This window comes from Anomaloglossus baeobatrachus, chromosome 7 (genome assembly GCF_048569485.1).
Source record: "Anomaloglossus baeobatrachus isolate aAnoBae1 chromosome 7, aAnoBae1.hap1, whole genome shotgun sequence".
NCBI classification, from domain to species: Eukaryota; Metazoa; Chordata; class Amphibia; order Anura; family Aromobatidae; genus Anomaloglossus; species Anomaloglossus baeobatrachus.
The window spans coordinates 60,012,100-60,036,308 of NC_134359.1; the positions used below are offsets into that span (position 1 = coordinate 60,012,100).

The window sequence follows — 24,209 nt, forward strand, 5'->3', positions numbered from 1 at the left end:
GAAGGCTTGTCTGATAAATTACCGCATAGATTAGAGGGGTTTACTGCTCACTATTGTAAAATAACAGCCATCTATACAGCAAAAGGACAAATCGGGTCAGAAGCTTATAGTTGTCATTTATCACCGCCTGCGGAAATCACTGACAAGTTAACTTAGCAGATCAGGTGCAAATTGGATTAGACTTAAAGAGGCCTTGTCACATCTCCTGACATGTCTATCTTGGTAAATAATATGTATTTCTCATGATATTACAATTGTGGAGCATCTTTTCTTAGAACTCTGTGTTATTCTGTTTCTTTACTGTTTCTCCTACAAATTTTTGACTATATTGACATCTGGGTGTGACTACTTGGGGGGGTGCTTATGCGTAAAATGACAACTAGGTGTTTTCATTTGGAGGTGTGTCCCTACACAGTCTCAAACTATCCAATCAGTGTTCTCAGAGTTACGCCAATGAGTATGGACCAACTGCGTCACAGACCGGTCTAACCCTGCAGAGACATGACAAAGTGCCTATCAGGTTTTCACCATTTCTCTGCTGGTGAACATTGGCTGGGCTACCGGTAGACACCAGGTACCACTCCAGTCCCCGGTACTGCAGCAGGTAGGCAGATATTGATGGGAGGCAGGACAGAACGGCTATTGGTGGCTGAATGGATGGAGTACATTCAGGAGATAGGTTGGAGGTAGACAGTCAGGTTCAGGTACAGGGATAAACAGGACGGCCTGGCACAGGAGGCAGAGTCAGGACTGTAGACTGATAAAGGGACCAGAGCAACAGATACATGCAGGTTGACAGGAAGCTGGCAACAGACTAGGGCTCTAGCAGGTTCTGACACACCAGGAACCTAATTACTCAGACACCTACCTACAGGAGAAGGTGCCCTAAATACCCAGTGCCACCCAGCCATAGGCTGAGGATCACTTAAGAGTGTGCGTGCTGCCCTTTTTAGAGACGGGGAGTGTGTGGGCTTGTGCCCCAAGGATATTGCCAGGACACCTGCTCAGGCTCTGGAGCGCGGAGACAGAGTACGGCGGCCGCAGCGATGAGTACGTTGGCATCCCTATCGAGGAGGGGAGATGGGACGGTGTAGGGACGTCTGCGTTATACTCAGTATCAGCAGGTGTAGAGCTGTGCCCCTTTCACATGGGTGATGACAACGTCCTGTTGTCAATTTATTCATAAATATTCAGAAGATATAACACCGGAACAAGACAGTGCAGGTTTCAGAGTAAAGATTCTCCAGAATTATTATTTTATATGGAATTGAGTATTTACTAAAACGGTCATGTCAGGAATGGTGACAGATTTTCTTTAATTTCCACCTATTGGTGGTTACAGCCACAGAATGTTTGGCTTTGAACTCGACCTTTATGGTAGGGTTTTAACACTATAAAAAAAAACTAAACACAACCAATGAAGATGTTTTAAATAAATGAGAATTTCGGAGTTTTGATTAAATCACATTCATAACTCTTACACTTCTATGCCATCCCACTCATCAAAGTCAAGAGCTGAGCAAGCCACAAATGCTGCATTATAATTTTGGAATTAGAGCTTTTAGGAGCCAAAAAATTGAAGAGCGCGTGATTGTCCAATGAGAGAGAAATTACATGTTTTTTTTCCATTTTATTTTCAGCCATTGCTAATTTCTTAGGGGATAATTAATCAAGTAGTAAAATGCATCAAATTCATTGAAGTGATTGTTTGCCACTTATCAAATACATTTTAATGGATAAAGTATAAAATAAACAAAAAAAATGCTTATTAGAGATGATTGTATCTTTTGAACTTTGAATTCACCTCAAATTCCTGTAATTTTGGGCCTCCAATTTTGGGCCTCCAATTGCCCTAAAGATGCATGTACAACGCTAAGGTCTTTTAGTTCTGTATCCACTCCCTTCCAAGTTCTATAAAACAAACATTACCTTAGTATGTTCAAAGTGACCTCAAAATTAATCAAATGTATTTTTTTTTTATTGTTATTATTATTTAATTAATTTATTAATAGGCACACAAAATAAAGATAAAATAAAAAAAACAGTCAAGAAATTAAGATTCCTAGGGCCCAATTCAATAAAGCCAGAGTTTTGGTGTAAAAAGTTTTGAAAAGTCACAAAGTTGTGGTGCTAAAATTCGGCGACTTTAAGCCCTCTCACGCAATTTTCGTTCAATGTGGGCGGGATAGGGTGTGGTAACCATTGCTCATCAAATTCATGATGAACAGCGGCATTTACCACTATGCCACATTCCAGTCTCTGGAATTGGGTATTTTGACTGGAGTAACATTTGTGGTGAGATATTGTGGTGCTAGTCACTACTTACAGGTAGTATGTACGGAAGAGTAGTCAGGAAAGCCGGCGTCTGGTAATGGGAGGACACGTAAGAGCACAAGGAGGAAGCAAAGGTGTAGACAGGTCAATATCCGATATTCGAGGTTCAGAAAACCAGGAAAGCACGTAATAGGATCAGGGAGAAAACAGAAACGTGTTCAGGAAACGGTCCGAGATCAGAAGGCAGGAGGTCACAACAGGAACAGGGAGCAGGCAGAGAAAAGTCAACAGTCCGGGGTCAGAAAACCAAGATCAGAACACTAACATACACAAGCCAACAGCACAACTGCAGAACCAGAGAATACAACTGGCAAGGTTCTAGGTGAGCGTGCTCAGTAAAGGAGCCTGAGCAATTGCCAGGAAGGGGGAACACCTGAGAGATCAGCACCAACATAGTTTCCTGTGCTGTCAATCAGGCTGCTTGCTCAGGTCAGTGCAGCAGAGTATCTCCAAAGGCAAAGTGCTCTGCACAAAGGAATTGGGACAGGTGCACACACATTTTCACGCACCTCCTAATGAATCAGTAGGAGTATCTGACTCCAGCACAGTTCCTCAACAAGACCATCTTGAAAATGGACAGTCTTGATGAATTATGGCCCTAGTCTTTTGACTGAGGGTGTTTCTGTCAGAAGGAACAATGCCAAATAAAAATGGCAATCAGGAGCAACTGACTCCGGCACACTTCTTCAGCAAGACCGGCTTGAAAGCAGTCGATCTTGATGAATTGTGGCCTCAGTCTTTTATGATTTAGGGAGAGCATTCTGTGCAAAACACTGACTCAGACTGACGGTGTTGCTGTCAAAAGTAACAATATCACATGATGACTGTAACCAATCTGTAGCTTTCACAGTTTTGTCCAAGTTGAACGGTGTTTCTTCTGTATGAATAAATATGGGCTGCGGGATTTGGCATAATTCTGCTATAATGTATGCAGTTTTCTGGTGTAATTTATAGTGTATTTGTTGAGCTGTGATTCGCAACTCTCCTACCAAGCTCCACCCATACTTTTTTAAAACAGGAGGAGCTGGCATAGAACCTCCAAAATCACAAAGTTTTACACTACTAAGCATTGAACAAAGAATTTCAGCATAAACTGTATGTGAATTAGCCTCTTAGATTCATCTCGCATTGACAGTTTTTCACTTTCATAAAAATGGTAATTTTTATGCAGTCTACAGCATTGGTTTTGCTGTCATAAAGCCTAGAAACTTAATGGGCCATATTATAAGTATATATTATAATAAGATCCATCAGAATTCAGGATTAGAGATGAGTGGACCCCTGGAAGTTCGGTTAGTTAAGCCGGACTTTAAATAGAGTTCTGTTCTGGACCAGTACTTGACCTAAACCCTATTGGAAGTCACTAATTGGGCAGTTCGGGTCTTCGCCCACATGCAGCCAGCCATAAACAGATCACTTCCTGGGGCGGGTAAGTTTTTTTTTTTCCATTTTTGGTGGTGGGGGGGGGCACACTATATATCCGATCATGCTGTTGTTTCCCCCAGTGCGAGCTGATCAAACACTGCAAGCGGGTTGAGCATCGAGCATACCCAACCACAGTGATGCTCACGCAAGTGGTTTGCATATGTAAAACACACGCTCGCCACACCAAGTGTACCCAAGCACAGTGATGCTCACGTGAGTGGTTTGCATACGTAAAACACACGCTCTCCGCATCAAGCATACCCGGGCACAGCGATGCTCATGCGAGTGGTTTGCATTTGTAAAACACCTGCTCTCTGCACCGAGCATATCCGAGCACAGCGATACTCATGTGAGTGGTTTGGTTTGCCTTTGTAAAACACCTGCTCTCCGCACCGAGCATATCCGAGCACAGCGATACTCATGTGAGTGGTTTGGTTTGCCTTTGTAAAACACCTGCTCTCCGCCCCGAGCATACCCGAGCACAGCGATACTCATGTGAGTGGTTTGGTTTGCCTTTGTAAAACACCTGCTCTCCGCACCGAGCATATCCGAGCACAGCGATAATCATGTGAGTGGTTTGGTTTGCCTTTGTAAAACACCTGCTCTCCGCCCCGAGCATACCCGAGCACAGCGATACTCATGTGAGTGGTTTGGTTTGCCTTTGTAAAGCACCTGCTCTCCGCACTGAGCATACCCGAGCACAGTGATGCTCGCTCACGTGGTTTGCGTATGTAAAACACCCGATCTCTGAACTCAAACTCTGTTGTTATTTTTTTGTTTGTTTTTTTTTTTTAAACTCTATGTTCGGTACAAACACCGAACCTTGGGTTTGCTGATATCTATTTAGGATCTACTAAGAATGGATCTATCATAATTGTCATGGCTCCACTATGCCATGACATTGATTCAAACGGAGACCTTGAATAGCCAAAACTGGCCATAGGTGACAAATTTAACTTTTTGACCATACTTAGTTTTTCATTGTTGGGAACAAGAGTGTGAAGAACAAGGCGTCCTGCTGGCTGACTTTGGATATCAGAGTTCAATGACGTAAGCAATAGAGGACCGGTTGCGACAAGGTGAGTGATTATAGCAATCAAAAAAATAAAATAATAAAAACAAAAATAACTTATAAATCAGAATACCAGTGTTGCAGAACATTATAATAGAAGATGCTATGTAAAGAGTAAAAAAAATAAACTAAAACACAAAATCTAATACAAGGATCAAAGTAATAAGTTTTCCTTTTAATGTCACTGGATACAAGGCAGGAATATGAGATGTTCTTCAGAGCCGGCGGTAGCACAATTATGGTAAAAGTCAAGAGATGTTTCTGAAGAAAAGCTGATGGATTTATGAAATAACCTAACAGTGGATAGAAAAGAGGTTAATACAGTAATGGAATGTAATAGACATCAGGTTATCATGAATATAAAAAGGCCATCAATCAAGTGGGACCCCGGCTATTATAGTCTGTGCAGAAGGGCAGGATACGTGGGCCGAGCGCGGCTTATCAGCGTCTCATGTTCTGTATTTATACCGGAGCAGGGATTGCTAACGGAGCTCGTATGAGACTGTACATTCGGGTAAAACACTGATTTGTTCTGCAGATTTCCTTTTGAATCCTTAGAGGCAGCCTTATGTAACACCGGCTATTTTTACCACCATATCTACCTTGCCGGGGCTCAGATGAAATAATAGGAACTGTGTAGGCTAAAATTCAGTATAAAGGACAAGTAGAATATTTCTTATCTGTATACAGTAGAATACCTGGTTCTTTCATATACCGTAATACCCTAATTTGTATTCTATTCATAGTGAAAACTGTATACACAGCAACATGCACACATATTTACTGCATGTTCACAATAGACGCACATATAAAATATGCACAATAATACATTACACATAAACACATTGTGCACACATATACATATAGTAGTAGAAACATACACAAAAGCATATAAAAAAACATGGTGATGGAGAGCTCAGCCATCCAATCACAGGCTGAGGCGTGCTGACCTGGCAATATGGTGATGGACCATAGCTCAACCATGCAATCAGAAACTGGGTTATGCTGAGCTGTCAGTATGGTTGATGGACAGCTCAGCCATCCAATCAGATGTTGGAGCGTGATGAACTCTCAGTATGGTTGATGGACAGCTGAGCCATCCAATAAGAGGCTGGGGCGTGCTTAGCTGTCAGTATGGTTGATGGACAGCTCAGCCATCCAATCAGATGTTGGAGCGTGATGAACTCTCAGAATGGTTGATGGACTGCTGAGCCATCCATTCAGAGGCTGGGGCGTGCTTAGCTGTCAGTATGGTGATGGACAGCTTAGCCATCCAATCAGAGGCTGGGGCGTGCTTAGCTGTCAGTATGGTGATGAACAGCTCAGCCATCCAATCAGAGGCTGGGGCGTGCTTAGCTGTCAATATGGTGATGAACAGCTCAGCCATCCAATCAGAGGCTGGGGCGTGCTTAGCTGTCAGTATGGTGATGAACAGCTCAGCCATCCAATCAGAGGCTGGGGCGTGCTTAGCTGTCAGTATCGTGATGGCTAGCTTAGCCATCTAATAGGAGGACAGAGCGTACTGGGTTTTCTGCTTGTGTCCGCTGTTCAGAGTGATTACCTGACTATTAACTGGCTCCCTGCCTCCAATTACTGCCAGTTTTCGCCTATGCTCGGTGGTGTCTCTGTGTCTTGTTTTCCTGTGCTCAGTATCTGATCTGTTGTTAAATGACCTTGGACCTTTCTTCTGATTATCCATTTGCCTAGACCCTTGGTCTTTATCCACTGCCTTCCTGTAATTCTGACCTCGGACCGTGACCACTCTGACTTTGTTTTACCCCTTTGGTTATTACGAGCCCTCTTGGTATCTGACTTCGAATCTCTTGAATACCCAGCCTCACAGCTAGCCCGTTAGTGGTGACTAGTGTCACAAATGCTTCTAGATCTTCCGTCTCTCCTCTTCCCTCTCCATAGAATGTAAAAGTACCAACTGCCATCTCCTATCTCAGTAATTGGAAAAATCTGTCTTTACTGAACGGTATTACTAAGTTGCCTATCTTTGTGTGTTATTGATTTATGAAAATAAAAATTAAAATACGAGTTACTCTATAATTACTTTTTTTGTGGTACACTTGTTCCGGCGACATCTTGAAATAGTTGTAGCACCCGTATCATTCATTTTTTTTACATAAAGCTTCACTATTTGAGATTTTTTTTTTTTTGAGAGAGCAGCTGTCATTTTTCCAAGGCCCATTTTGCCATGAATAAAGGTTATATTTGTGTTTACTTTTTCTTCATTAAACAATACTAATAATATATATAATATTTATTCACTTATATAGCGTTATTAATTCCACAGCGCTTTACATACATTGTCAACCAATAATCGCACCCTTACCTATAGCCATAATCTGTTTACTGTACTGTGCAGGTTGTTACAATTACACGGATGCTAAATAAATATATATTTTTTAGTTATTTGTGATGTTTATTTTTAAGTGTTCTGGGTCAGATTCTGTACATATCTTGCGCCATCATAATTCTATGTCAGTTAAAGGGAACCTGTCACCACTTTTTCGGCCTATAAGCTGCGGCCACCACCACCGGCGGGCTCTTACATACAGCATTGCAACAAGCTGTATATAAGCGCCCAGGCCGGGGGTATAACATAAAAAACACTTTATAATACTTACCTAACGGTCGCGCGGTGGGCCTTATGGGCGTCTCCGTTGTCTGGCGCCGCCTATTTTGGCCATCTTTGTGCTCCTTTTCTAGCCGCGGTGCATGATGGGTCCAATGTCATCCACACTTGCCGGCATTCAGGTCCTGTACAGGCAGGGCCGGATTATAGGCAGGGCAGGTGGGGCTCCAGCCCCGGGGCCCCCACCAAAAGAGCTTCTAAGGGGGCCCCCACCACCAGGGCCATACTTGCCACTAGGCACCTGTCAGCATTTTTTTTTTCTTCACACCCTCTCCCCCTCTGTAAAGACAGTCTAATAAATCAGCTGTGTTTTCGGGGAGGGGGGGGGGCGGCGCACCGCCAATTATTTGTATCTGCGTCTTTAAGACGCAAAAGCAAACTGCGAGCATGGGACGCTGATTGACCCTGGAAGTACCAGCGCTTGCACTTCCGGGGTCAGAGGTGTGCCAATGAGCTCCCCGCTATGTGCTGCGGCCATCATTGGCGTACCCAGCGAGGGGCAGGTCCCCCCCTTCCAGAAGCAGAGGCACGGTGTAGTGGGCCGCTGTATCTGCTGTCACCGCTGCGCTCCTCTGCAGTATGTGCATGCATGCCCAACACACTAGCTGCAGCAGGAGGCAGCACGCTGTGCTGTGCCGGCGCTGCGGTGTGCCCGGCATGTACACACTGCAGAGGAGCGCAGCAGAGCTGGTGCCGGTGACCGCACGTTCCTTCTTCCTATTCAAATGTATTTGCGTCTTTCAGACGTAAATACATTTGAACAGCGCGCCGGGACTGGGCCCCGCCCCCGACGTGCAGCAACGTGATGAGATCAGCACCTTGCTGACGTCATCACAGTGCTGCGGGCGCCACACCGGGGACATCAGACAGTGGTAAGCGCTCCATGGAGGAGCTGAAGAGACAGGTGTAATGAATGGGGATGAGTGGGGAGGGGCTGAGGACACATAATGGGGAACATTTGTGAAGGAACACAGCTTTGTGACAGGCAGAGGGGGAGTACTGTATTCCGAGGGAGGGGGGGGGGGAAGGAGTGTGTAGGGATGGGGAAGTGTAATTTGTGTGTGTAGGGGGTGATGGGGGTTGCATTGTATTGTGTGTTGGGGAGGGGTAATGGAGGGTGCATTGTATTGAGTGTGGGGAGGGGGTGTTGTGTTGGGTGCATTGTGTGTGTGTGTGTGTGTGTGTGTGCAGGGGGTGATGGATGCGTGCATTGTGTGTGTAGGGGGTGATGGGGGATGCATTGTGTGTGTGTGCGTGTGTGTGTAGGGGGTGATGGGTGTGTGCATCGTGTGTGTGTGGGGGGTGCAGTGTGTGTGGGGTGGGGGGTGCAGTGTGTGTGTGTTTGTGTGTAGGGGGTGATGGGGGTTGCATTGTGTGTGTGTGTGTGTAGGGGGTGATGGGGAGTGCATTGTGTGTAGGGGGTGATGGGTGTGCATTGTAGTGTGTGTGTGTATAGGGGTGATGGGGGGTGCAGTGTGTGTGTGTAGGGAGTAATGGGGGGCGCATTGTATTTGTGTGGGTTTGTAGGGGGTGATGGGGGGGTGCAATGTGTGTGTGTGTGTGTGTGTAGGGGGTGATGGGGGGGTGCATTGTGTGTGTGTAGGAGGTGATGGGGGGTGCAGTGTGTGTGTGTGTGTGTGTGTGTGTGTGTGTGTGTGTAGGGGGTGATGGGGGTGCATTGTGTGTGTAGGGAGTAATGGGGGTGCATTGTATTTCTGTGTGTAGGGGGTGACGGGGGGTGCATTGTGTGTGTGTGTAGGGGGTGCATTGTGTGTGTGTGTAGGGAGTAATGGGGGGTGACATGCTCATTTTATGAACGCACGGATTTGAGTCAACATTTTAGCATCCAAATCGCTGCGCTCATAAAAGCAACGTGCGCACGTGTCATGCACAATCTTCATAGATTGTGCAGGGGACGCAGGATGCATTCATTTACACTGCAGTGCTATACGCAGCGTAAATGCATGGAATTACGCAACATGCGCACGAGCCCTAATGCGTCTGTGTCTGCATGTATGTCGGTGTATATGACCGTGCATATATTTGTCTTTTTATATATGCATTTTTCTGAATTTGTTTTCAAATATGTATATGTACGTATGCCTGTATGTGTATGTGCGTCTCTGTGTGTGGATGGGGTCCACTGAGACTCTTTCACCCGGAGGCCACAAAAACCTGAAGCCGGCCCTGGCTGCCTCATCATTGGGATCAATAAAAAAAAAATGTGGGTAACTACTTTCTGTGTATAAGTGACTGCTGTGAGTTATCCTGGACTGTGTCTGTATTGTAGTACTGTAAATCTGAATGTGGCAGAACAGGATAAGATAAATGTTCATTGGATTTATATCTAAATGCTACAGTTCGCGCTCTACTGTTATGGCTAAAAATGTTAATGTTATGGGGCCCCCACCAGATTTTCTGCCCAGGGGCCCCCACCAACCTTAATCTGGCCCTGCGAACAGGTCAGATCAAAGTATTGTAGTGCCCCTGCGCAGGACCGGCGAGTGTGTATGACGCAGACGGGTCATGCACCCAGACTTCAGAAGAAGGACGAAGATGGCCGAAAGAGGAGGCGCCGGCACCGGACAACGGAGACGCCCATAAGGCCCACAGTGCGACCGTTAGGTAAGTATTTTAAAGTGCTTTTTATGTTCTCACAGCGGGCTCTTATATACAGCATTCTAACATGCTGTATGTAAGAGCCCGGTGGTGGTGGCCGCAGCTTATACACCAAAAAAGTGGTGACAGGTTCCCTTTAAATCAAGATATTCAAATATTTCCTTGATCCAATTAAAGGCACAGACTTTATCTATTATCGGAGTTTTCTTAAATTATAGAAATGCTTTTCTCCTAAAATCTAAATGATTCTTCCCATGTTTGGCCCTGGGGTGTGAATATAGCAAACAACCAGTCTAAAAAAAAATAATAACCAAGGCAAAAATGTCAAGTTCTTTGTCAGCTTGGAATTGCAGTTCCGGAATTTTTATTATAGAAATGCTAAACAAACATTCTAGTCAGTTTTATGTGTCTTCGTTCTTAAAGTCGCTGTTCATTTGTTTTTATTAGACGATTACCCTTAGGCTATGTGCACACGTTGCCTATTTATGTGCTTCTTTTCTGCACACAAAAAAGAATGTTTTGGCAGGAAAAAAGCAGCTGAAACAAAACAATTTTTTTTTTACTGTTTTTGCGCATTTTTTCCTGCTTATTTTTATGGGGTTTTTTTTAAGTCATGGCGATTGCAGGGATTCAGGCGCTGTACCTCCGCGATCGCAGCTGGGTCTGTGGCTGATGTTACAGCCGGGACCCGTCTCTCACTGCCCGGAGCAGTGCCTGTGCCGCTTCCGGCAGTTTAACCCCCTGAATGCTGTGATCAATGTGATCGCAGAAGTCAGAAGACAAGGTGAGAAATCTTTTACCTCTCCCTGGCGATAAGGTCCCTGTAATGAGATCACAGGGACCTGATCGCTGCCATAGTAACCCTGGGTCGGGTCGTCACCATTATGACCCCGGGTTACTGAGCTATGTAGAGCCTCACACACCATGCTGTATGCACGGTGTGAGGCGAAGTGCTGCAATATAATCCCCTATAGTGATAAAGCATTGCAGGGGATTATAGAAACGCATAAAAAAAAAAACGCAGCAACAATTGACATGCTGCTTCTTTTTTTCAGCAACAAAATCTGCAAGGAAAAAAAGAAGCAGCGTGTAGACAGCAAGTCACGATTCTCATAGACTTTGCTGGGATGCTTTTTCCTTGATTTGATTGATTAAAATAAGCAAGGAAAAATGCATGAAAAAATCGCAAAAAACAATGCTACTTGGGCACATAGCCTTATGGTAAGCAGGTCACCGACTGTCCTAACACTAAAATTACCAACAGTCAACTGCAGTCATGACGGAGGAGCCATCAGAAGGTGTTCAATTCTTCTACAGCGCCTCCACAGGGGAAATATTGCATTACACCGTACCCACTAAAATCAAAGAATACAAAATTATACCAGTCCTCCAGAGGGAAAGATATATTTTGAAGCTGCTCTGATGTCAGCCCTCAATACTGGCCCCATATACAGTACAGACCAAAAGTTTGGACATACCTCATCATTCAAAGTGTTTTCTTTATTTTCATGACTCTAAAAATTGTAGTTTCACATTGAAGGCATCAAAACTATGAATTAACACATGTGGAATGAAATACTTAACAAAAAAGTGTGAAACAACTGAAAATATGTCTTATGTTCTAGGTTCTTCAAAGTAGCCACCTTTTGCTTTGATTACTGCTTTGCACACTCTTGGCATTCTCTTGATGAGCTTCAAGAGGTAGTCCCCGGAAATGGTTTTCAATAGTCTTGAAGGAGTTCCCAGAGATGCTTAGCACTTGTTGGCCCTTTTGCCCTCACTCTGTGGTCCAGCTTACCCCAAACCATCTCGATTGGGTTCAGGTCTGGTGACTGTGGAGACCAGGTCATCTGGCGTAGCACCCCATCACTCTCCTTCTTAGTCAAATAGCCCTTACACAGCCTGGAGGTGTGTTTTGGGTCATTGTCCTGTTGAAAAATAAATGATGGTCCAACTAAACCCAAACCGGATGGAATAGCACGCCGCTGCAAGATGCTGTGGTAGCCATGCTGGTTCTGTTTGCCTTCAATTTTGAATAAATCCCCAACAGTGTCACCAGCAAAGCACGCCCACACCATCACACCTCCTCCTCCATGCTTCACGGTGGGAACCAGGCATGTAGAGTCCATCCATTCACCTTTTCTACAAAGACACGGTGGTTGGAGCCAAAGATCTCAAATTTAGACTCATCAGACCAAAGCACAGATTTCCACTGGTCTAATGTCCATTCCTTGTGTTCTTTAGCTCAAACACGTCTCTTCTGCTTGTTGCCTGTTCTTAGCAGTGGTTTCCTAGCAGCTATTTTACCATGAAGGCCTGCTGCACAAAGTCTCCTCTTAATAGCTGTTCTAGAGATGAGAAGGTGTGTCCAAACTTTTGGTCTGTACTGTACCTTCCTACTCTGTAATAAGATATTTCCATCTTTCAAATTTAGTTTTGTAAAGCAGTTAACCCTATTAATTATAAATCTTACTATACGTAGGGAATATAGGGTTAACTCTGTAAATTCAGATGTATTCCCCGTCTCAGTGGGATTGATGGTAATCCAGGCTCTGTTTATTGATTGCTTACGAAATTCATTGGCTAATGTTAATTATTGAAAGTGACAGTGTGTCTTGGAAACTGCGGAGCGATCCGGCTCGTGTGCCGCTAATGCTTGTACCAGTCATGAAGCGCGCTGTCACATTATCCCATTTGAAAGGATTAGATGGTCCATAAATATCACTGCCGTTTATCTCACGCCTCCCGTTACTGGAATTCATATTCCTCGCGATTAGGTCTGATGTTAGTTCTGGTGCCGAATATTGGAATCAAATGACTATAATGTTGCTGCAAATAATGTCACGGAAGGTATTTGCCCTGCCAAAATATAGAAGAAGGGGGTGGAAATGAAAAATTAGGAAATAAATACTTTACAAGGTTAAAAAGGAAACAAGTAGCAATGTTCTAGTGGCGGTATTTTAAGAAGTAACCCCATTTATATAATTGTAATTTTAATGTATTAATGTTTTTAATTTAATTAATTTATTTATTATTTATTTATTTTTAGAAATTTCGGCAGTACATGGCTGGCTTCTTGGCTCCTCCATACGGCGTTCTTGAGACCGGCTCTAATGACAGTAAGTCAATGTGAGGTTTCACCAGTCGTGTCCTTTCTGTTCTTTTTCATTGTATTTCCTTTGTTCTGTTACATTGTTACAATAATAAACAATGTAAAACTCGACAGTAACATTCTTATCCAGACCACTTTACATTTTTCATTGCAGCCATTTGGTAAATTCAAAAAAGTTCATTTTTTTCTCATAAGGCTATGTGCCCACGGGCGCTCGTACCTGCGGATGTATCCGCAGGTACGAGCGCAGGTTTCCCGCAGCCGCCCGCAGCTATTTTTAGCTGCTAGATTACAGCGGGAAACATGCGGACGTTCATGCGGCTTACCTGCGGACGTCCCGGCCTCTATCTCCATAGCGGAGGGCCGGGACATCCGCAGGTAATTCCGCATGAATAATTGACATGCAATTATACATGCGGATGCCTACATCCGCAGCATGTTCAGCAGCCGCACTTTCCGCAGCGTGGACACAGCACTCCCCATGTCCCATAGGATAACATGGGGAGTGACTGTACTTGCTAAAACCTGCGGATTTATCTGGAAAATCCAGAAAAATCCGCAGGTTTTCCGCGGCAAAATCCGCACAAACAAGCTCCCATGGGCACATGGCCTTAATGTACACTCTGCACCCCATTTAGTCAGAAAAAAACAAATGTAGAAATTTTTGCAAATTTATTAAATAAGAAAAACTGTCAACAATTGTCTAAGTAAATATTGTGCAATTGACATGACTTTCTCACCAGATGTCGATAACAACCCATCCAATCCACATAGGCAAAGACGACTTACCATAGATGTCGATAAATTTATTGATGTGTAATAATGAGAAATGACACAGGGAAAGAGTATTGAACACACTTACTGAATTTTATCTACTACCTAGTACAAAAGGTTTTGTTGGTGATGACAGTTTTAGGACGTCTCATTTATGGAGAAGCTCGTTGCCTGCATTGCTCAGGTGTGAATTTGGCCAATTCTTCCACACAAACACTTTTCAAATTATGAAGGTCCTGTGGGCTCCTTATTTGAAGTCTGAGCTTTTAGATCCTTCTATAAATTTTCTATTGGATTCAGGTTGGTGATCGGCTTGGCCATTCTAGCAGCTTTATTTTTTTTTCTCAGAAACCACTTTGAAGTTTCCTTGGTTGTGTGTTTTGGAATTATTTTCATTTTAAAATGTCCACCCTCGTTTCATGTTCATCATCCTGATAGATGGCAGCTGATATTTATCAAGAATGTCTCTTTACATTTGTCCATTTATCCTTCCTTCTATTATATGACATTTGCCAGTGCTGTATGCTGAATAACAGGCCCCCACCAAACTTTACTGTTGGTATGGTGGTAATGACCTCCACAGTTGGTGTGTATTAAAGACATCCAAAGAGTTCAATTTTGGTCTCCTCTGACCAAACTATATTTTTTCAGTATTTCACAGACTTGTTGAACAAACTTTAAATGCACTTGAACATACTTTGTGTTCATAAGTCGAGTCTTTCATGATGAGCATGCATACAGGCTATGGAGGGTGAGTGCATTATTTATTGTTTTCTTTGGAAGTATTGAACCTGCTAATTCCAGGTCTTTCTGTATCACTCCAAAGGTGGTCCTTGGCTCTTGGACAACTCTTCTGTTAATTCTTTTCATTCCTCTGACTTAAATCTTGCCAGAACACCAGGTCATGGCCGGTTTATTGTGAAATGTTATTTTCACTTCTGGATTATGGTCAACAGTGTTCACTGGAAAAAAAATTTTTTTAAATCAGGTTCATTTTTATTTAACATCAAAATTATACAACACAAAATAATTCCCTCCATAGAAATATCACAGAAAGGGAAAAAACCTTTAGTCAATAAGAAAAACCACACAAATAACATAATAAACAATGCACCCGCAGTCCACGTCTCATTTCAATATGGGTCTCAAAGTGCATATTATTTCCCAATATATTCTCCATAGTATAGCTTACCCAGCATCATTATGACATTATATATATATATACACATATACATACACGCACGCACGCACACACATATACATGCACACACATATACATGCACACACATATACATGCACACACATATACATACACACACATTCCAGCAGTACGCATATCACCCTATTTGAGGAAATTTGTTAACCGGTCAGAAGGAGAAGGACCTGGTCGCTCGCACTGTCCTGCAGTAACGCCGAGGAGGGAAGGCCTGGGGTATCCAACCATGCCCCCCAGATCTTATAGAACTTTTTCAATGCATTTCTTTTAAGGTATACTCCTCTCTCCAGTCGAAGTATAGCGTTTACTCTTTCCCTAAAATCCCCGATGACCGGAGGCGCTGGGTCCAACCAGTGGTAGGCCAACAGTTTCCTAGCCTGGTACAAGAGACGTGTAATACCGACCATTACCGGCGAACTCAAGTCCACCCCCCCCTCCAGTAGACCCAGGATACATATAATAGGTCTTGGCTGTAGACGGATATTGAAAACTTGTCTAACCAAATCTAGTACTGCCCTCCAGTAATCTTCAATGTTCCCACAGGACCACATCATATGCATCAGATTCGCACCTTCCTGTCCGCACCTAGGACACAGATCATCCATCCTAACTCCCATCTTATGCAATAGACTAGGTGTCCTATATACTCTATGTAACAGGAATAGCTGTGACAGTCGTTGGCCTTCAGATACAGCAAGGCTTGGAGTCTGAGACAGGACCTCACCCCACTGTTCCTCTGTCATAGGGCCTAGGTCCCTCTCCCACTTCTCTCTAGCCTGCAAAGGGAATTTGTCGAGGTGTCTAGATAGCATCACTGTATACAACCTAGAAATAATACCATAGGAGCGATCAGATGTCAACAATTCAGTAAGAGTGTGATTCCGCTCTATCCTAATGTCCATACGACGTGTCTGTGTCTCATAGGCATGACGGAGCTGCAGGTATTGGTAAAAGGAACTGTGCGGTATCCCAAACTCAGCTTGAAGCTGGTCAAATCTTTTAAGTATATTATTCTGAAGAATCTGAGACACCTGATGCACCCCCCTGCTCACCCACATTCTCCAACCCGGGAGTCTCTGCAGCTCCGCCAGTCCACGATTATGCCATAAGGGCCAGTACTCAGTCATTCCTGATATTCCCAGCAACTGCTTCCCTCTATCCCACACCTTGTACATCAATGATAATGTTGGATATAATGTTCCTCCTCTGGGTGAGTATCCTGCATCCAAAAAAGCCACTGGGTGTCCCCATTCTGCAAGGCCCCTCACCAATTTGCCCCCAGCGTCATATGCCTCATCCTTTCCCCACCCCCTGAAGTGCTGCATCTGTGCCGCAACATAATAAACCCACGGGTTGGGGACTGCCAGACCCCCATCCTCCTTCCCTCTCTGCAGGGTCTCAAGGCGGATTCTAGCCTGCTGCTTTTGCCACAAGAGTTCCCGAAACAAAGTGTTGATTTTACGGAAAAATTTCCAGTGGATCCATATTGGGGCGTTGTGGAGAAGATACAGAAGTTTGGGCATCAGTACCATTTTTAGTAGATTAGCACGGCCAATAAGGGACAGTGGGAGTCGACACCAGGCATCTATCTTGTTCCTAAACTGAGCCAACACTGGTTCCAAATTTTGAGAGTAGTAATCACGCGGTCGGGCACTAACCACAATCCCCAGGTATTTAAATTTATCCACCGTCGGAATTGGCAGCCCCAGAGTACTAAAATTAGATGGGAGTGGATCTATAGGGAGCAGGGCCGATTTCTTCCAGTTTATTAGGAGTCCCGAGCGCCTACCAAATTCTATAATAATATTTATTGCTGGGCCCACCGATGTCCCCACCTCCCTGAGATACAGCAACAAATCGTCCGCATAGAGGGAAACCTTATGCTCCAGACCGCCTATCTCAAACCCCTTTACGCCAGCGGATGCACGAAGCATAGCCGCCAATGGCTCAATTGCCGCTGCAAATAGTAATGGAGAGAGAGGACAGCCCTGTCTCGCGCCCCTGGCCAAATTAAAAGACGAGGAGGTACAACGATTAACTCGAATCCTGGCCCGCGGAGAGGCATATAACAATTTGACCCAGCCAATAAATCTGGAGCCAAGACCCAATTTCTCCAAAACTACCCATAGGAAATTCCATTCAATACTGTCAAAGGCTTTGGCTGCATCTAATGACAGGACTGCTCTCTCCTTGTTTCTCCCCTCAGAACTTAGCTGTATCCCCAGGAATAAACGTCGCAAATTAATGGAAGTAGATTTATTGGGGATGAATCCAGTCTGATCCTCGTGGATCACTGACGTGATCACCCGGGACAATCTGTTAGCTAGAATTTTAGCAATTAATTTAATATCTAATGTAAGCAGCGAGATTGGGCGATAGGAGTCAGGCGCGGTCGGATCTTTCCCGGGTTTTAAAATCAGAACAATAATAGCCTCCCTCATGGATACAGGGAGGGACCCCTTCTCCTCAGCATCTCTGAACACATCCAAGAGTCTTGGCAGCAGCAGATGGGTATATAATTTGTAGAATTCACCCGGGAGTCCGTCCGCACCTGGGGCCTTTTCATTTTGGATTTGACCGAGCGCCTCCTCCAGCTCCTCCAGGTCTATATCTCTATTCAGGGATTCTCTCTCACTATCTGACAGACTGGGGAGAGTGATCTCCTCCACAAAGTCCCGCAGTTCCTCATCCCCATAATGCGATTTAGAGGAGTATAATTGGGTGTAATACTGTTGCATGACCTCCACAATCCTCCCGCTGTCCCTCACCTCCTCTCCAGTGTCAAGTTTCAATTTGGTGATATAGGTCAATCCCTCCTGCGCCCTAGCAATTGTAGCCAAGAGATGTCCCACACTCTCCCCCTCCGTAAAGTACCGCTGCTTAAGGAAAAAGCGTTTGTTAGTGGCCAAGGAAGTCATATGGTCTCTCAGAGCTCTCTGTGCCCTCTCTAAGTCCCGCTTGGCATCATCTGTAGGGTTAGATATAAGAAGTCGTTCTGCATCACCTAAAGTGTCCGTCAGATACTTAGTGCGCTCTCTTGTTTTCGCCTTTCGGGTGCAAATTTCCCTAATATATGTCCCACGAACATACGCCTTCATTGCGTCCCACACTATATGTTTAGATGCCGTAGCGTCATTTGTCACAAAATATTCCCGTATAGTGTCAGTCAGAGTGCCCCCTATCAGTTGTATCCAAAAAGGGTTGAGCCGCCAAGGTATCCCCGCCAGCCGGTCTGGGTCCCCAAGCCTTAGACGGACCTGTAGTGGGGAGTGGTCAGACACCCCCCTGGCCAGGTACGTGACTGAAGCTACACAAGGCAGCAGCTGAGCATTTCCAATGGCCAGGTCAATCCGGGACAGTGAATGATGAGAACTAGAATAGCATGAATACTGCCGGACCTGCGGGTTTCTAATACGCCAAATATCTACATATCCCACCTCCTCCATCAGTCTGGCAAGGGATGTAGCTGCCGCCCCCACTGAGATATTCCCTGTATGTAACTTATCCCAATACGGGTGCAAGTAATTATTATAGTCACCTACTAATAGGGTGGGGACCTCAGGGAGGGAAGCAACAAAATTGAGGATACGTTTCAATGGTTCCCCTGTGTATGGCGGCGGAATATAAATTGCAACTAGAACACAGCGCACATTATGAAGGACACAGTAAAGACATACAAATCTACCCTCCTGATCCACAGAAGCTTTAAGACACTCAAACGGCACTGTCCTGTGTATCAGGACACTCACCCCCCTGGAATGTGTGGTATATACAGAGTGGTACTCATGGGCTATCCATTTTTTGTGGAGCAAGTGGAGCCGCTCCTTCACCAAGTGCGTTTCTGATAAGAATATTATGTCTGGCTTAAGCTGCTGTAGAAACAGAAAAACTGCACATCTTTTAGTGGCTTCACCCAATCCTCGCACATTCCAGGCCACTATATTAACCTCCTTCGCCATAAGGGTGAGTGCACATATGTAACAGCAGGGGGCAGCAAGCGGGGACCCCCGGACCCATCTGCAGCAGTTCCCATAGATGAGCATAGACCAAACAGGTGCATAAAACAAAAAGGTCAAACAACATAAAAACATACACAGTAAACCAGGACATTCCTCTCAAACAGAGGGAAGTGGGGCTAAACATAACCGTAAGAGCACATAACGGTTTAAATTCCTGAACAGTCATCAACTGCATAGTAACCTATCTGGGTGGCTCCTGCCAACCGTCCATAAGTGTTCCAGCCGGGAAACATAGCAAGTTCACCTCAGCAAGTCCAACAGCAAGGAATCCGCAATAATCCTCAGCGGTGATTTCTGCGCAGTCCTTTTTCATTGGTATCGAGCCATGCGGCTGCATCCTTTGGAGTGTCAAAAAACTTTGTCCCACCATCCGCCACCACTCGCAGCCTGGTAGGGTATAGCATTGAGTAAGAGATCTGCAGCTGCCTCAGGCGTTTTTTGACATCAATAAATTGCGCTCTCCTCTGCTGGATTTCAGTGGAAAAATCCGGGTACAGTGAGACCTTATGGCCGTCAATAGCCAGATCCTTAATCTCCCGAGCTCTGCGGAGCGCAGTGTCCCTGCCCCTGAAGTGCAGTAGCTTGAGGAGGATAGGACGAGGGGGTGCCCCTGGTGGTGGGGGTCTAGTGGGGACCCTATGTGCCCGCTCAATAGTGAAGAAAGGAGAAAACAGATCCATACCCAAAGTCTTGGGGAGCCACATTTCAAAAAAAGCTACTGGATTATTGCCTTCTGCCTTTTCTGGGACCCCGACCAGTCGGAGATTGCTTCTGCGGGATCTGTTTTCTAGATCGTCCACCTTAGCCCTAAGCAATGAGATATTGTGGATTGCTCTGCCAAGGTCCCGAGTCAGAGGGGGAAGCTTATCCTCTGTGGCACTGACCCGGTCTTCCAGGGCCCCCACCCGTACATTGACCCCCTGCAACTCGTGCCTGATAGATGAAATGTCCATTTTAATTCCTCCCATCTGTATGTTCAAAGTGGCTAGCATATTGTTGCAGGTGTTTACTGCTGCAAGCACATCACTGAGGGTGGGCTCTGCTCTCCCAGGATCTGTGTTTTCATCTGCAGCTCTAAGGTTGTCCCCCTTCTCCACATTACTGGCAGCAGCCAACATACTCACAGCTCCCTGCTGCTCTTCCTCCTCCATCAGTTCTTGTCCTGGGATCTCCTCCACGCTGAGGTCAGACTGCTTAACAGCTCCAGGTATCTCAGGCTGATCTCGTGCAAACTTGCTGAGGCGAGCTATTGCATCAGACGCCCTGCCCCCACCTGAAGCTCCAGCGTCCATGAGTGTGGCCTGTGTCCCGCGCTTCTTATCAGCCCGAGTTCTGGTCATATCACTCAGGTCTTTGAAGCCCCCTCAGTCTAGGAGAGGTCACCACTCCAGGAAAGCAGTAAAACAAACTTTAACCCCAGCTGGACAGGATTATACAGGAGTTTTTTGCAGGAGCTCTGGCTACACAAGTCTTCCTCACATGCTGCTCAGGCCACGCCCCGTTCACTGGAAAAATTAAGTAGTTTGAAAGTCTTCTATAACAATGCCATCAGTATGTTTTGCAACAATAAGGTTGCAAAGGTCTTGAGACAGCTCACTGGTTTTACCCATCATGAGATGTTTCTTGTGTGGCACCTTCGTAATGAGACACTTTTTTAGGCCATCAGTTCAACCAGCTGATATTATTTTTCATTAAGTGGCAGGATTGGTTTCTAATTACTGATAGATTTGAGTTGGAATCATGACTTGCCATGGCTTTTTACACCTTTCTTTCTTCATGTGTACAATGCTTTTTCCCCCTCTGCCATTTCTAATTATTACACATCTATGGTTTGGTTTTTTTTTGCCTCTATTGATAGGATGGGTTGTTACTGACATCTGTTAAGAAATTTGTTTCAATACCACTTTTAGAAATATATGTAATTGGTAATGTGTTCATTACTTATTTCACCCACTCTAGGGATTTCACTGTGTGGTAAAAATATCCTGGCAATATGCGTTTTCAGATCAGTATAATAACTCCAAAACCAAACTCATAGTTTTGGGGGTTTTTTTTTTTTCATGTTTTAGGGGTTAAAAAATGTCAGAATTTGGTTGTCACCATTTTTTGAGACTCATACCTTTTCTATTTTTCTGTTGGTGAAGCTTGTTTTTTGCGTTCCGAGCCGTAGTGTTCATTGATAGATCGAATTTTTACAAACGTAACAATATTTATTGTATGTATGTTTTTCCTCTTTTCTTTATTTTTCATCTGAGAAAAGGTGGTGACTTTTAGGTTTTTTAACACTTTTTTTTATAATTCTTACTTTAATTCTCAGTCTCTATAGGGTATCTGAACCTTATTGATCACTTGTTCTATATACGGCAATATATCCGTATTGCGGTATTAAGTTAAATTGACATTCTCCTGAGAAGGAGAGAGGCCAGGGTGATGGGGACTGGTGCATGCCCTCATTATTAACTAGTACATTTTTTTATTAATGCTGTCTGAGATTGACACACCCATCTGACAAGTGAAATGCTAATACCTAGCGGGTGGAAGAAAGGTGATTCCGGCAGCTATATAGGAAAGGGTTCTTTACAGTTAGAGCAGTCAGATTGTGAAATGCCGACCACAAGAGGTAGTAATGGCAGATACTATAACGGCTTTTAAAAAAAGGGCTGGATAATTTCCTCAGTGCACACAACATTGTGGGTTATAGATGATCCATTTTTGATACGTCAAGGAAAGCTTTCTTGCCGCCAGTGGAGCCATAACCTGATCCTGACACTTTTGTGGAAGAATTTTAGTGAAAATAAAAATAAAACAAAAACATTTGTTACAACACTAACTAGGACAAATCACAAGAGGAGAACTTCTGCCTTTACAGCAAATTTGCCCACAGTTTTTCCGCTTTCAGACATTCCTAAAGCCTCGCGTAGAGTTATATTCTCTCTCTATTTTTTCAAAGTTTGCAATAACTAGTAATTTCTTTCTTGCAGGGATATCTGACAAAGAAAACATGAATAGCGGCATGTGTTCAGGATCGAAAAACTGTAACAAGGTTAGAAAGATGTGTATATGATATTACTGGTATATTTAGAAAACTTACAAAGGAAAAGCATTCTTGTGCATTATGGCAATATTTAAGGGAGTTGGGAAATATATATATATACTGTAATTTATATATATATATATATATATATATATATATATATATATATATATATATGTATATATATATCTATATATATCTATATATATATTTATTTATATATAATATATATTTATATAGATATATATATGTATGTATGTGTGTGTGTGTATATATTTATATATATATATATATATATATATATATATATATATGTGTAATTATGTGTATATATATGTATGTATATATTATATATAATATATATGTATATATATATATATCTATATATATATATATATAAAATCTGATCTCTAAAAAGTAAGGTATACAATGTTATATAATTTAAGGGGAGGAAATTAACTTTAATGCTCCTGGAAGCGTTCGGGTTTCAGTCATGGAGGCGGTGCCGGCGTGGGTTCAGTCACCGCACTGTATATTTAGAGCAGTGACTGTAACCACGCCCCCGCACTGACTGACAGTCTCCTCTAATGCTGAGCGGTTGTCAATCAGTGCAGGTGTCATGGTTAAAGCCGCCGCCGTATACACAGAGTGGTGACTGAATCAGTGCCAGTGCCTCTCTTTTTGTTGCATATAGGGTGCTTGCCCACTATCAGTATTTGCAGTATTTTGGATGTAGCATGCTTCAGCTACGTCCATAACGCTGTGTTGTACAGTACAAAAATAGTGGACAGGATTTCTTGAAATCCAGTGCCCACTGAGCTTTTTTTTTTCGCAGCAAACACTGACCTGCGGTGCGTCTTTGCAGACCTCAACATGTCGATTGTTTGCTGCGGATTTGCATGCATCCTCCGTAGGGAGAAACAAGCGAAAGACCGCAGCGCATTGAACCCTGATCGTTGCGTCCAGGATGCAGTGAGTCCTGATCGTAGGCACATAGCCGTACAGCAAAAGCCATCGTCTGTAAACAGCTTACAACACAGCAAAGGGATCTCATTATTGAAACTTATCAGTCAGAAGAAGGATGCAAAAATATTTCAGAGGCATTCAATAAACTGTGTGCCCACACAAGTTATAGAGCATGAAAGTGGATAAAAAACAGCAACGCTTTTCTGACTCTACACAGTCCTCAGTCACTGCTTCAGATTTAAGGTAACTTATCAAGTGCACTATGCACCCAGACCCACGAGCAGTTCTGGGTGTATATTGCTATACTTTGCCTAACCATTCCTGTATACACTAGTATAGATAAAGAGATCTTTAGAAAAAGTATTTCTAAAGATCTTTTATCGTATGCTAATGAGCGCAGGGACTAGTCCTCTGGGCGTTAGTGTGTCGCCCGGGGACCAGGGGTACTCAGATCCGGGCCACGGAGTCACTTCTGTGGGTATCATGGTGGCGTGACCCGGTCTGTGATCCCAGGCTCCACAGTAAGAAGGGGATTAGGTAAGGGAGATTGTCCGTGACGCCACCCGTGGTGTGCGGTGAGGTAATGGAGCACCGCCGCTGCCGGTTAATGGATCCCGGGGATGGTGGTGGGCAGCAAGGTGGTGATTTCCCTCCACGGGTAGGGTGTTGGTGTCCCGGGACCCCGGTGAGGTGGTGCAAGGAGGAGATGGAGACGGTCTGCGAGCTGTGCGTCCGGTTGGACCGGGGGATGTTGTTACTCACAGTTTGCTTTGCAAGAAAGTTCACACAGAGTCAGGAATTAACCAGAAACTGCCGGAGTCCGCAGCCTTCGGTACGGAGGGTGTTAGTGTCCAACACACAGTGCAGCAGCTCCTGTTGTTTCCCTGCAGCCAGGTGCCTCTCTCTCCACTCTCTTCCTCTTTCTCCTCAGCCGGGAACGGGGAGTCCACTCCCCTGCAGTGATCCGGGTCACCCTAGGTACCGGCGGGCCACTACC

At 44.3% G+C, this 24,209-nt stretch overlaps 1 protein-coding gene across 4 annotated transcripts in view; it reads left to right on the forward strand.

Annotated features, from left to right (window-relative positions):
- RAPGEF4 (Rap guanine nucleotide exchange factor 4) overlaps positions 1–24,209 on the forward strand; it is a 419,418-nt gene that overhangs the window by 229,381 nt on the left and 165,828 nt on the right. For all 4 annotated transcript variants that reach the window (XM_075317338.1, XM_075317339.1, XM_075317340.1 and 1 more), the window contains 2 exons: positions 13,141–13,210; positions 22,194–22,255. In XM_075317338.1, the coding sequence (XP_075173453.1) occupies positions 13,141–13,210; positions 22,194–22,255 (132 nt within the window). The remainder of the gene's footprint in view (positions 1–13,140; positions 13,211–22,193; positions 22,256–24,209) is intronic.